This window comes from Gymnoscopelus braueri (assembly GCF_963280865.1).
Source record: "Gymnoscopelus braueri genome assembly, chromosome: 9".
Taxonomy (NCBI): Eukaryota; Metazoa; Chordata; class Actinopteri; order Myctophiformes; family Myctophidae; genus Gymnoscopelus; species Gymnoscopelus braueri.
This window is the reverse complement of record NC_137610.1, coordinates 49,282,431-49,294,988: the sequence shown is the minus strand read 5'-3', so window position 1 is coordinate 49,294,988 and position 12,558 is coordinate 49,282,431. Positions and strand designations below refer to the sequence as shown.

Sequence of the window (12,558 nt, the reverse complement as noted above, 5' to 3'; positions counted from 1 at the left end):
AAGAAAATAAATGATCGATATTTGAAGCCCTAATTTGAATATTCTCAGTATTTGATGAAATAGGTAGATTTTTGAAAAGTATTATAACTGATTTACTTTCAGTGAGAAATACCATGCAAGATCATAATGATAAAGAAGTGGATATACAAATGAATTCATACAAATTAGAGGCATACTGAGGCGGTTGGATTCGTAAGAACAAACTAACAGAATTTGCATTCTAGACTAGAGTATCCCAAGACGGTAAGACCCTTAATATGACATAAATCCCACCCCAGAGGACCTCTAACACCGGGCCGCTTGCTTGGTCATACTTAATATGCCCCAGTAACCCCCTCCTCCCTCACAAATCCCCCAAGGAGTCATTCATTTGGGTGTAAATCATGAACCTCTGCCTAATTGGACGCGACGATCTACACGTGTGTTAAGCCACGACAGGACTGGCATGAGGTCGGACAAGCCGTTTATCCGCCGTGGAAGGCTTGCTTCCTTAATTAATAAAAACCCTCAAATGGTGACAGGGGGCCACTGTGCAAGGTTTTTACCCCCCAAGTTTTCATATCTTAAGGAGCCAAACTCAAACAAAGGGATTAAGATTGTGAGGCGTCATGGCGTGTCTGGAGAAATGACACTCATTCCTTACAAGTGGCCTAAATAACAACAAAAGCGTGGCACAGAGCGAGATTTTCAAAACGTGAGGATTTTAAGCCACTTCCAGTTCAACTATACACCCTTGTTCCAAAATTGATCCTTCTTAAGAACAGTCTGAGCAGTGATATTGGGTATAGGTCCAGTTCGCAGTCAAAAGGATAAGGATTAGGAACCGTTCAAGTGAATCTATCTCAGCAGTGTTCAGAATGACTTAAGCATCATTGTTTAAATGCAAACGTCTCGAAAGCAAAGCCTCAAGGGGCATCAGCAGACTAAATATTATTATAATTATATTAGTATATATTATAATATTCAATCTATGCAGGAACAATCAAGGCTGAAGAAGTTTTTTTATACAGTATATGCCATATTACTATTACTTCGGAAGGATTGGAAAGAATCAATTTCCTAGCAATATGTTGTACAAATCAACAGAACTCCAGGAAGGAATGGTTATGAAATTAATCACTGAAGGTGGGAAAAGAAAAATCTGGGAAATGAATATTGATGCAAATCAATGGTAAAATCAATGGTAATGGAGAAAATGGTAACAAAAAGATGAACAGATGGCTGTCATTGGGGAGACAAAACAAAATGCAGAGGAGGCGTGAAAGGCTGTTTTTTTTTTAAAAACATGGTGATAATAAAAGATGTACCCCATTAAGTAATAGGGTAAAGTCCTTCGTCTGCTAGGGTGGTGGCACGCTAGCCATGCAAGGTGTTAGGAGCAGAGGAAGGTTGGCACACCCAGCACACCACGAAAACACTGTGCAGGAACAATGACAAGGTGTTAGAAATGTATACCCAGGCATCTGGAAGCACCTGGAAAGACGTTGTACACTGCCTTTAAGCACGTTAACCCTGGCATCCCTAGTTTGGGCATTATTGTAAAAAATAGCATTAAAGAAAATACATAATTTTATATTATTTTATATTGTGTTTTACATTCCCTGGACATGAAAACCGTGTCGTGATTGGTAAAAAAAAACAAAGAGACAGCTTCCGGTGGAAGTTCATACAACGGAAGTCTCACTCCCTAAAGACACATTCTGCCATAATTCTTTACCAGGCTTTTCTCCTCTTGAGATGAGAAAAGGCTGGTATTGAGGTTACGGCTTAAGTAGCCTCGTTCCCAGCCTCGCTCATCTGCGAAGAGAAGAGCCTGGTCACGACCTAAAACCAGCGAGTGTTTATAGGGACAGCACTTCCGTCGTACGCGTTTCCCCCGGAAACAATCATTTTTGACCAATCACAACACTCGTTTCATTCACGGAAAATGTTAACAGATTTGTAAAGCATCAACGTCATTTCCTTGGGGCGGTATACTTCCGCCAAATTCAACCACTTCCGCCTAGACAACTAACAGCCCAGGTCTTGCCCAGCGTGGGGGCTTAAGTAGTCTCGCCAGCCAGACTGTTGCCTCCCACAATGTTCAAACGCTTCCTTCATACGGTCTGGAGCAACGGAAGCTCTGAAAATTATCCAGGGATAAAGCGGATGTGACGCCTCCTACCCCAGTGTTGCCAGATTCTGTGAGAGAAACAAGCAACCAGGTCTAGGAAAACCAGCCCAAAAGACGCGACTATGGGCCACATGAGTACTTTAAACATGTACATCAGCTATTTGAAAATAGCCGATCTACACGCTCACAACGCGTCGCGATGCGACGCGTTGTGAGCTTGTAGATCGGCTATTTTCAAATAAAATCTTGCGGGGAAATTATAACAAGCAGCTCTGGCAACCCCTGCTCCTACCCCGCTTCCGTTATGTCTTTACAGTCGCACAAATTTGTCCTAATATAAATCGAAATAATCAAAGCATATACAGCTTACTGCTCATCAGAAATGGGAATTCTAAAATAAAATGTAAAGTCAAATATATTTTCGTGAACGGAAATGAAGAACAGATTTTGGTGTCGTTCCAGAAGAATCTATATAGCATTCGGAGATTGTGGAATAGTTGTCTGGCTACGCGAGACTATAGGGCTCAAGTGTTTAACCTGGAGGGAAATAGTGCTCCGCTGGCAGGTTGGAGGACACGACAACACATTACAACCTCTAGTTAAATAATGCTGACGTGACTATAGTGGAAGGGGGGGAAAAGGTGCAAATACGGCCAGTGTATTTTCTAGAAGCAGCTATATTACTCAACGGTCACTTCAAAATGCCTGGTCAGCTAAATCACACAACATAACCAAAACTATAACAAAAATGTTACCTTTCACGTAATCTTTAGAAATGTGTCATCCTTTTAGATTGGTTGCATTACCTCGTTGATGGAACAGGCACACACACATGCCAAAGTAATTTTTTGTTAACGTTAAATCTTAAAATCTTTCATGAACCTTAAGAGCACAATGGACGACCTTGTAAAAAAGTAGGCATGACTTTTAGATGCAGAAAACATTGTATGTAAAAAGCTCACATTATTAAGAGCGGGTCACAAAACAGAAATGCCAGAAGATGTACAAAATGTTTAAAAAGCACAGAATTCAAAACGACTTTCCCACAAGGGGACATTAGTTAGAAAGACATGAATAACGCACATCATCCAAATTCGTTGAGGCCAAATCATCTAGAGAAGAAGGGCTGGCAACTCATATTTAACGCTTACAAAGACTTGACTTGTTTTCAATAGTCTTTAGAGAGTTCAAAGTGAGTTGTGAGCCCTTCCTCTCTCTGAATCATAAGTCTTACCTGCTTTCCCGAAGCTTCTCAATGTATTCAAACTTTGGTGTGAGCTTTCCGTTCGAGGTGATAACAGCCTATTGACAATTGAAAAACAAAAAAAACATAATGACTAATAATATTTGTTTTAATGTTTTTACACACTCCAAAATACTTATATTTAAAAGGTTGTTATGGAAATAATGTATATCCAGTCGAGGTGAAATAGATAAGAAATATGTTTATTTGTCAAATCCAACCGCATCAAAAACAAGCATGTTTCTCCTCAATGTCCTGTCCCCCCATAGCCCAAGAGGGCCTGTACCCTGAGCTCACTCTAGGTGCTCCTCCGACCGTGGTGTTCCCTCCAAGCTCTCTTAAAAGAAGTCCCCCTCATATCTTTTCTCAGTGTCTTTATACCTCTCTCCCAAGTCAGGCCCAGGGGGTCCCATGACCAAGAAACAATAGGTCTGGCATGGCCATTGATTTACATAGCTTGATCAAAAGGGTTGATTTAACACGGAGGAATAAACACAAAGGAAGTGTCTTAACACCTGAAAGGACACCCACAACAGTGGGTGTGAGGCGAATGGCAACTTGTGATATGCATACAATCAAGAAATTGTAGATCAATATATGACAGTCCAATATTGCCATAACATTGTACTTACGTCTCTGACTTGGGGAGTGAAATCCTCTTCTTCCAGGGGCCTGGTAGCATCAGAGGGAAGCTGTTGAATACAGTCAGAATTCCAAATTGTCAGAGTTGTCTTTCTGTTTAAGCAGGGGAGGCCTATCTTTGGTGGTTTTGGCAGGCAATCACATTCACAATCAAAGTCGTTGTAAGACTCTCCCTGAGCAAACCACATGTCTCCGATTTTAGTCAACCCAGAGGTGTGCAGACAGAGTTGAGACGCGTGGCTTATAGCCTTTCATTTGGGGGGTGTGCTGGTGTGTTTACAATGTTGACATATGTAGTGGCAGAAAACCTATGTAGTGGTGAAATCCTATGTAGAAGAGAAACCTATACGTGAAAGGTGAAATCCTATGTAAAACTAGAGAAAGAGGATAAGGGTTAGAAGGCCTCTAGACAGCAGAATATTGACTAAAAGTATTTAAGCACGAAGAGTAGATGGTGAAATATACTCTGAGTTCAGCAAATATTCAGCCCCAATAGGTAAGGGTCTGAAGTCCATTTCTGAAACGCAAATATCAAAAAAGGGAATATCAAAGTGTTACATTATAACATTGTTCTCAAAGACTCAAATGATGTACAGCATTGTATAAAATATGTAAAAATTATGTACTGTATGCATCTATGCACTATAAACTGAGATATTCCTTGAGTTAGTATTACCCCAAAATACAGGTAAGTTAAACTAGGAGAACACATTAGCAAATTAACATTCTTACACACAAAATGAATTCAATGTGTTTTAACACCACAATATGACACTCGCACACTGTAAATGAACTTACAAACGATGAACTTCTAAGCATGAATAGCAGGAAAAGTGAAGGCCAAGCTGAGCTGAAGAAACCTTTCACTGAGCCTCACTACTGAGACAAAAATATAACTGCTGACCTGGCATCATGTGACCATAATGTCATGTGATTATACTGTATCAGCCAATAGAATGAATGCTTGGCATCTATATATATTGTCCCGCAAAAACAGGAGCAAGGCCTGGGGGGCTAGTCAGCGAGAAGGAGACAGAGCAAGCCTCTGCCAGAGGGGTACGTCAAGGGCCCTTGATGCTGAGTGCCAAGCAGGAAGGCATTGGGTCTGAGGAAGAAGTTATATGGCTGCTTATATCTAACCTTTATATTATACCATCACTTAAAATACTTCTACAATACATTATGATATTTGACAGCTTGTAAGAACCTCCACTAGGCCTAATAGCTATTGTTTTGGTACAGCTTGTCATGGTTCAGTTTGTCCTTCAGGCAGCTACAGTATAACTATGATCTCTGCCCTGTGCTCGAGGCAGAACTACCGTACCACTGACATGAGTGTTACTGTACTTCTGACCATGATATCATGTACATAAAGCATAACCACCACCACCTAGAATATTGTCTCGACTCCTATGTGCCTTATCGATTGCTAATAGAACAAGAATTCCACGACAGGTCCCATTCTTAGATGGGGATCGAACCCCGACCTCCCAATCTCAGGCCGGATACTCCAACGACAAGAACGCAGAGTAAGCATTTTGCTGTATGTAACGGGAAATGCAGGCAACGTCCGTCTTCTTGTTAAAATAGAACATCTGCTTCTAATTTACCGTTGCCCTAGATTACATAAATCTTGCAACAGCACGATGAAAGTTGCTGTAAAACATTAACTGTGTGGAAAGAGATTTCCAACAGAGAACACAGCACTATCAATAATACACCTTACCTCCTCCCAACCTGTGTCTTACCATCTCCCATATGTACGGGAACAGGCGATCTCCAAAGTACTCTGTGGCTTCAATGGGAAGCTGTGCAGGTAAGTTATCAATGGAACACATGAGGATTCCGTTGCCCTCCACGCTGCCATGGGGAGAAACAGGAACACGTTGAGGAAACAGCCAAATGGTTTGGTTATTATGCACATTCATAGTTAAAGGAATAGTTCACCCAAAAAAGTACTTATTTTCTATCAATTACACCACATGAAGCCTTGAATTCATGGAGATTTTTTAGTTTTTTGTCGCATTCCAAAGCCAATAATTTCATGACCGTGTGATACATTAGCCGGTAGGAAACGGTTATCAAATCGACAAAAACAAAAAAATGCCCATGAATTCAAGGCTTCATGGGGGTGTGTAATTGATAGAAAATAAGTATTTTTTGGGGTGAACTGCTCCTTTAAGTAAATAAAGACATTGTTTTGCGCTCAGATGGGCAGTAGTACTGTAGGATCAGCGGTTTTAAAACTTTTTGAGAATTTGAGAACCACTGCTGTTAGATCAGGGGTTTTCAACAGGTGGTCCGTGGACCTGGGGACCACTGGTGGTCCGTGAAGGTATTGCATGTGGTCCCTGACCATGCATTTAGTCATGTAGAAAGTGAATATTTTCTTCCATGGAACAGTGCAATAAGGATCTGATGATGCGTCAATGTTGTCAGATACTGGGAAGTCGGAGGTCAAGAAATTCCACTGAAAATCTCAAGAAGGGGAAGTGTATGGGAGCAGTTTTATGTAATTTAACTTATTCACTGCCAGAACCTTTTTTTTTTTGCGTTTGCCCACTGCCAGAAATGTTTCAATTAAAAAAAAAAGTACTCAGGAGCCAAGATACAAAATGTTTAAGTTTTAAGTTAACAAGGAAGTGGATGGGAGTCTAGATCTTCAAAAAATCATATCTCATTGGTCTTTGGGTTAAAAAATAAATAAATAAATAAGAAAAGAAAAAAAAAAAAAGAAAAAAAAAAGATTTTTTTTTTTTTGAAAAAATTAAAAGTCGTTTTAGTCGTTCTTGGCAGAGGGGGCTTAAAGGACAGAAGTCGTTTTAGTCGTTCTAGGCAGGGAATGAGTTAATTGCAAGCTTTTTCTCCCACACCACGTCTATTAATTTTTATTTATTGATATTGTCTTACATTTGATGGACTTATTAAATATTATTTTAATACATTTTACAAAGGTATTTTATTCTTTTTACATTTATTCTATTTACACGTTAAAACATTTTCCCATGGACCACTTGCAGGCCTAATTATGCCATGGACCACTATTAGTCCGTGGACTATTGGTTGAGAAACAGTGGGATGCAGACATGGGATGCATAGCAAGTGTTACCAAAGCACTAATCTTAGTCCCTATCCCCACCCACAACACAACAGTGGTCCCCAGGCTGATTCTTAGTCAGGGTGGTGGTCCCTGATTCACAATCAGTTGAAAACCCCTTGCTGTAGATCATGAGACATGGTTGAGCAAAAGAATAAACAAGCCAATAAAAGTAACAGAGCAGAGTAGTCTCTAACTCAGGGGTCTACCAACATTTTTCAGGCCAAGGACCCCTAGCTGAGAGAGAGTTGAATAAGGGACCCCCCACCCACTACATATTGTACAATTGTGTTGCAGATAAAATTCATATAATATTATATATAAATGCACATTATATTATGTGCATTTTCAGAGTTAACCACTTAAACCCTCAAAAATTTTACTTGGTCCGCTTTTTTTTCACCCTACACCAAATCCCGCAAGGTGTTGTGAGCTTGTAGATCGGCTATTTTTGGCTACTGTTCCCCTCAGATTAGGGATGGTAGGGTTCACGTGGTTAACGTAATATATTTGGTGCCCCCCCCCCTTGTAGTAACTCTGAAGACCCACTGTTGAAGACCCCTGCTCTAATTTAAAAACAAAAAGGACAAACTTTGACAAGAGCAGCAAATGATGTCATCCTTGTTGTGTGTGAGGTGTGTGTGTGTGTTTGTACCTGTCGTGGTCGATGTGCTGGTCGGCGTCATAGATACAGAAGGGTTTGTCTATGGTGGTGCACTCCGTCATGAACTCTATAGAGCCCCCCATATCCGCAGAGATGTCACAAATGGCCAGCAGTCTGGGAGAGAGAGAGAGAGCGAGAGAGAGACAGAGACAGAGAGACAGGTAGGGGGGGAGGGGGTCACCACCAAAGTTATTATAGTTAACGAAAACTAGAAAAAAATACGAAAACTAAAATTGAAAAAACTTTTTCGTTAACTGAACTAAATAAAAACTAGAATAAAGAAATAAACGATAACAAACTGAAACTGTATTGTGTGCTTACGAAACTAACTAAAACGAACTGAACATATAGACATAATGCCCTTATTTTTTGTGTATTTATAATGTTTTGGGGATGATATTAACTTATAGATTTTGCTGTACCAAATGTATAAATAAATGCTATCTCTTGTTAAGTTTTTATTACACAATACTTACCTTTTCAATCCAGCACCTGACAAATAACCCAAAGTATAAAAAAACTAAAACTAACACTAAAACTAATAAAAACTTCGCCTCACAGCTAGAAGGTCCTGGGTTCAATTCCCGCCGGGGACGCTGTGGGCGCTGGGGGCGTGTCTGTCTGGGGGCGTGTCTGCCCATACCCTGGGTGGGGTTGGCGAAAGGGCCTACTGTGTGTGGAGTTTGCATGTTCTCCACGTGTTTCATAGGGTAGGTAATACCCTCACAAAAACATGTAGTAATCCTGGTCGCTATACCGCCTCCCCCATGACAGCCGCGGTGCCTGATGGAGGGGAAGGGAACTGGTCGGAATAACGTGTTCCTTCCACGCGCTACGTCCTACCGGGGAAACTCCCCCCTGTCAGGTGACAAGAAGGTCAGTTGGCTCTCATGCATTGAAGGAGGCATGAGCTCGGCCCTGGGCTCCCTAGGCTGTGGGGGGAGTGTAGCGCCCAGGATCACTTCGAAAATTGGCACCGGGTGAAAAAGGGTTACAAAAACGTGAGGAAAGAAATATAATAATAATAATAAAAAATAAAACAATTAGCATTTTCAAAAATAAAAACTAATAAAAACAAGCAAATCTGCTCTAAAAACAAATTAAAACTAACTGAATTAGATTTTTTTTTAAAACGAACTTAAAACTAAACTAAAATGAAAAATCCCAAACTATTATAACCTCGGTCACCACTCACCAGGGTTATCTTATCAGCCGAGTCTGGAGGCCAGAGCTACTGGTTATACGCAACACATGGCTCTGAGCCATCGTACACAGAGTACACACAGTTTAAGATAAGACCTGACCTCCTTACGCGTGCCTTCAAATGCCACCGCAAAAGGGTCAGAGGCCGCGTCCCATTGGCTCGTAGTCAAACATTCGTAGTGACAGAATGTTTGACGGGGATGTTGTTTGCTATGAGAACGTACACACTTGCACTAGCGTGGTTATATGAAGGTGATGACGCAACGTAATTATTACATTTATATCATATAAACTGCAGGTGGGCTCAGCTGCCACTCTTAGTTCTTTTAGATCGCCTTTTAACTCATTCACTGCCAGGCTTATTTCAGCTTGTTGATCCATATGCCAAAGGCATTATGGATCAAACGGAGAAAAAAAATTCTCCGTTTATATTTTAACATTGAAGTGGATGGAGAATTAACTTTTTGAAAATCGTTTTCTCCTAGTTCCTTTGAGATTAAAAATAAAAAAAAATAAAATTTTATTTTGAAAGTTTTTTTTTTTTTTAGGAGACGTCAAAAGACGTCATTGGCACTAATGGCGCACTGAAAACGGCCGTCAAAAGACGTCATTGGCACTATATGAGTTAAAACACCCTGCCTTTCACACAGTTATTATTTCCCCCCCTTTCTCTTCTTGCTAAGGCGCCTCATCATCGGCTTGGGTCATCAGCTATTGTTGAGTTTGAGCTTTATTTATTAGCTCATCTGCAAATAAATAAGATGAATAAAATATGGAGGGGGGGTATCTTACTTGTGTGGTAGCCCGGGGCAGCCGTCGTCAGAGGAAGAGGACTTCCGGATCAGTTTCTGTGCGTCCAGGCGGCGGAGGAGTCGTGGCGTTTCGCGATCCCAAAAGATCCCATTGATGAGGCACGTTGTATATGGTGCCACCTAGAGGAATAAGAGGTGACATGGCCTATTTCAGTGGTTTCCCAAACTGGCAGGGGCTCCCCAAATTATTTTGGGGGGGGGGGATGATCAGCTTAATGTGCAAACATTGTTTTCACACTCAACAGTAAACAAACCAACATACAGACAGTATATGTATATACAGGGTATCTGCACATTTCTACAGTTACAATTGAATTGAAGGACTAACAACCTTTTTAATACCAAATTGGCCAAATTGACAAATATTACATACGTAAGAAAGAGGCAAACATTGTGAAAACAGCCGATCTACAAGCTCACAACGCCTCGCAGTGCGAGGCGTTGTGAGCTTGCAATTCGACTATTTTCACAATATTTATCTGAGCAACCGAGTAAAAATAAATGTAATGCCTACAATTCCAAGTGCTTGTCAGGGTAGGGGGGTCCCCAGTTCAAATATGATTATTTTGGGGGGGTCACGGCCTGAAAAGTTTGGGAACCCTTTGCCTAAATGTTGTTTACACTTTATATTTGGATATTCTTTAAAAAATAAAAAAACAGGAACAGGTGAAGCAGATAAGAAGGGTTAGGATTGGATAGAAGAATCACTCACGGCGGTCCTGAAGTTGGAGGTGTACAGCTCCGGGTGGTATTCATACTCCAGCGGGTCATAAATGCCGTCGCTCTTCCTCAAGAGGTGATGATGACGACTCAGGACCGTGGCGTACACTTTAGTCATGTCTGGCAGGAGGAGGTAACAGCAGTGTTCATTTTGTCGACAAAAAACGATCTACCTTTTTTCACAGACGAAAACTAAAGAAAGAACTGAATAAAAACTAAGCTATGAGGACTAAAAACAATCACTAAATATATTGACATAATTATGTCATATCAAATCATTTTATGTTCGGCTGCATGTCGGTGTCACGTCCCGAAAACGGCAGATCTACAAGCAGATCTAGAGTTGTGAGCTTGTAGATCTGGTATTTTCGCATACAGTACTTGGCATGCAGCCAAGTACTGTATAAACCAGGCATTATGACGCCATCACGGCCCGCCAAAATACATTTTAGTCGACTAAATCTACTAAAACTAGACTAGAACTATAACTTTTCAGATGACTAAAATCGGACTAAAACTAAATCTAAATTTGCTGTAAAAATGTACACTGGTTAACAGAGAAAAATAATTCATAACAACAGCTGTTTGGCTCAGCATGCACTATATCTGAACATATCGTTCTGTATGGCAATATAAGCAAAAGGACTTTAATACCTGTAGTAGGAGTTTCAGAGACACTTTTCAACTGGTGAGGATCAACATATTCCACAGGGAGCTCGTTGATGATGTCCTGAGCGCCCTGCCAGCACAGAGGAGAAGCAAGTGAAGAGGTGATGCATGGGGCTTGATTTCCAAACATATTTGTGTCTTAACGCTCAATATCTTTACCAATTCTTATCATAGTCTGAACACCTCATGAACGTAGTTACTCCTAATAAATAGTTTACGGACAAGAACCGACAAGCTAACCTTATGACGTTATGTCCTTATGTGTCATTTTAGATTTCTTTGGCTATTCAAAAATAGCAGATATACAAGCTCATAGCGCGGCACTCGAGCTTGTACATTTTTGAATATGTATTTTTTTGAAGCAAACATTTGTAACTCAAATCTTTGCTTCTGGGGGGGTCCCTGGAACAACATATTTTGAGATGGGGGTCCACGGCCAAATACATAACTAAAAATGTTTTCTAAATCCTAACAGTATGTTGCTATATCATTGGTGTTCCAACTTTTCCATGCCATGGACCCCCAAAATGATATGTATTTGGCCCCCCAATGCCCCATCTCAAAATATGTTGTTCCAGGGACCCCCATATATATATATATTCAAAGATTTGCACACATTTTCCACGATTTATCCAAAAATAGCAGATCTACAAGCTCATAGCGCGGCACTCGCTTAAAATGACACAGATGCGTTCCCAGTCTTAATGGATTAAGTGTGGATATTTTCAGGTTGTGTTTGAACACTAGAGTACTTACTTTGGAGACATTGCCTGTACCGGTGAAACAAAACGTGACCGGGCCAATAGATTTGGGCATGAGTCCCATGGAGATCTCGTACCCACAATCCCTCACTGCTTGGATGGCCTGGTAGACGTTCCTGTAGTTATGAGCCATGCCGATGTGCTGCGTAAATAAAAGAAAACACTTTAAAGCTGCACTATGTAAACTTTCCTCTTCTACCCTGGATTTGAACCCAGTTTCCTGCGCAAGTGGCTGAATGTTTTACCATAGAGCCAATAGAGCCTGCCTGCTTGTTCAGGGGATAAATTTAATCTTGACCATCAGGTTAAATTTCGTGTCAGATCCTGTGTCTAGGTGAGACATGACCTTTGACACGAACTAAATGTCTCAATAGAAGAACAGGGAGACAAAATACAACCACCCCAATTGTATAAGTTATATTAACATACTCTACCACAGGGGTTTTCAACTGATTGTGAACCAGGGACCACCACCCTGACTAAGAATCAACCTGGGGACCACTGTTGTGTTGGGTGGGGATATGAGCTAAGATTAGCGCTTTGCTAACACTTGCTACTGTATGCATGCATCCCATGAAACATCCCACTGTTTCTCAACCAGTGGTCCATGGACTACACAGACACATGCCGTTAT

The 12,558-nt window shown here is 40.8% G+C and overlaps 1 protein-coding gene across 3 annotated transcripts in view; it reads right to left on the bottom strand.

Moving 5' to 3' along the window:
* aass (aminoadipate-semialdehyde synthase) overlaps positions 1-12,558 on the bottom strand; it is a 43,289-nt gene that overhangs the window by 21,579 nt on the left and 9,152 nt on the right. For all 3 annotated transcript variants that reach the window (XM_080438417.1, XM_080438419.1, XM_080438418.1), the window contains exons 6-13: positions 11,920-12,066; positions 11,149-11,233; positions 10,487-10,614; positions 9,755-9,894; positions 7,751-7,873; positions 5,747-5,858; positions 3,989-4,048; positions 3,348-3,415 (exon numbers count right to left, since the gene is read on the bottom strand). In XM_080438417.1, coding sequence (XP_080294543.1) covers positions 3,348-3,415; positions 3,989-4,048; positions 5,747-5,858; positions 7,751-7,873; positions 9,755-9,894; positions 10,487-10,614; positions 11,149-11,233; positions 11,920-12,066 — 863 coding nt within the window. The remainder of the gene's footprint in view (positions 1-3,347; positions 3,416-3,988; positions 4,049-5,746; positions 5,859-7,750; positions 7,874-9,754; positions 9,895-10,486; positions 10,615-11,148; positions 11,234-11,919; positions 12,067-12,558) is intronic.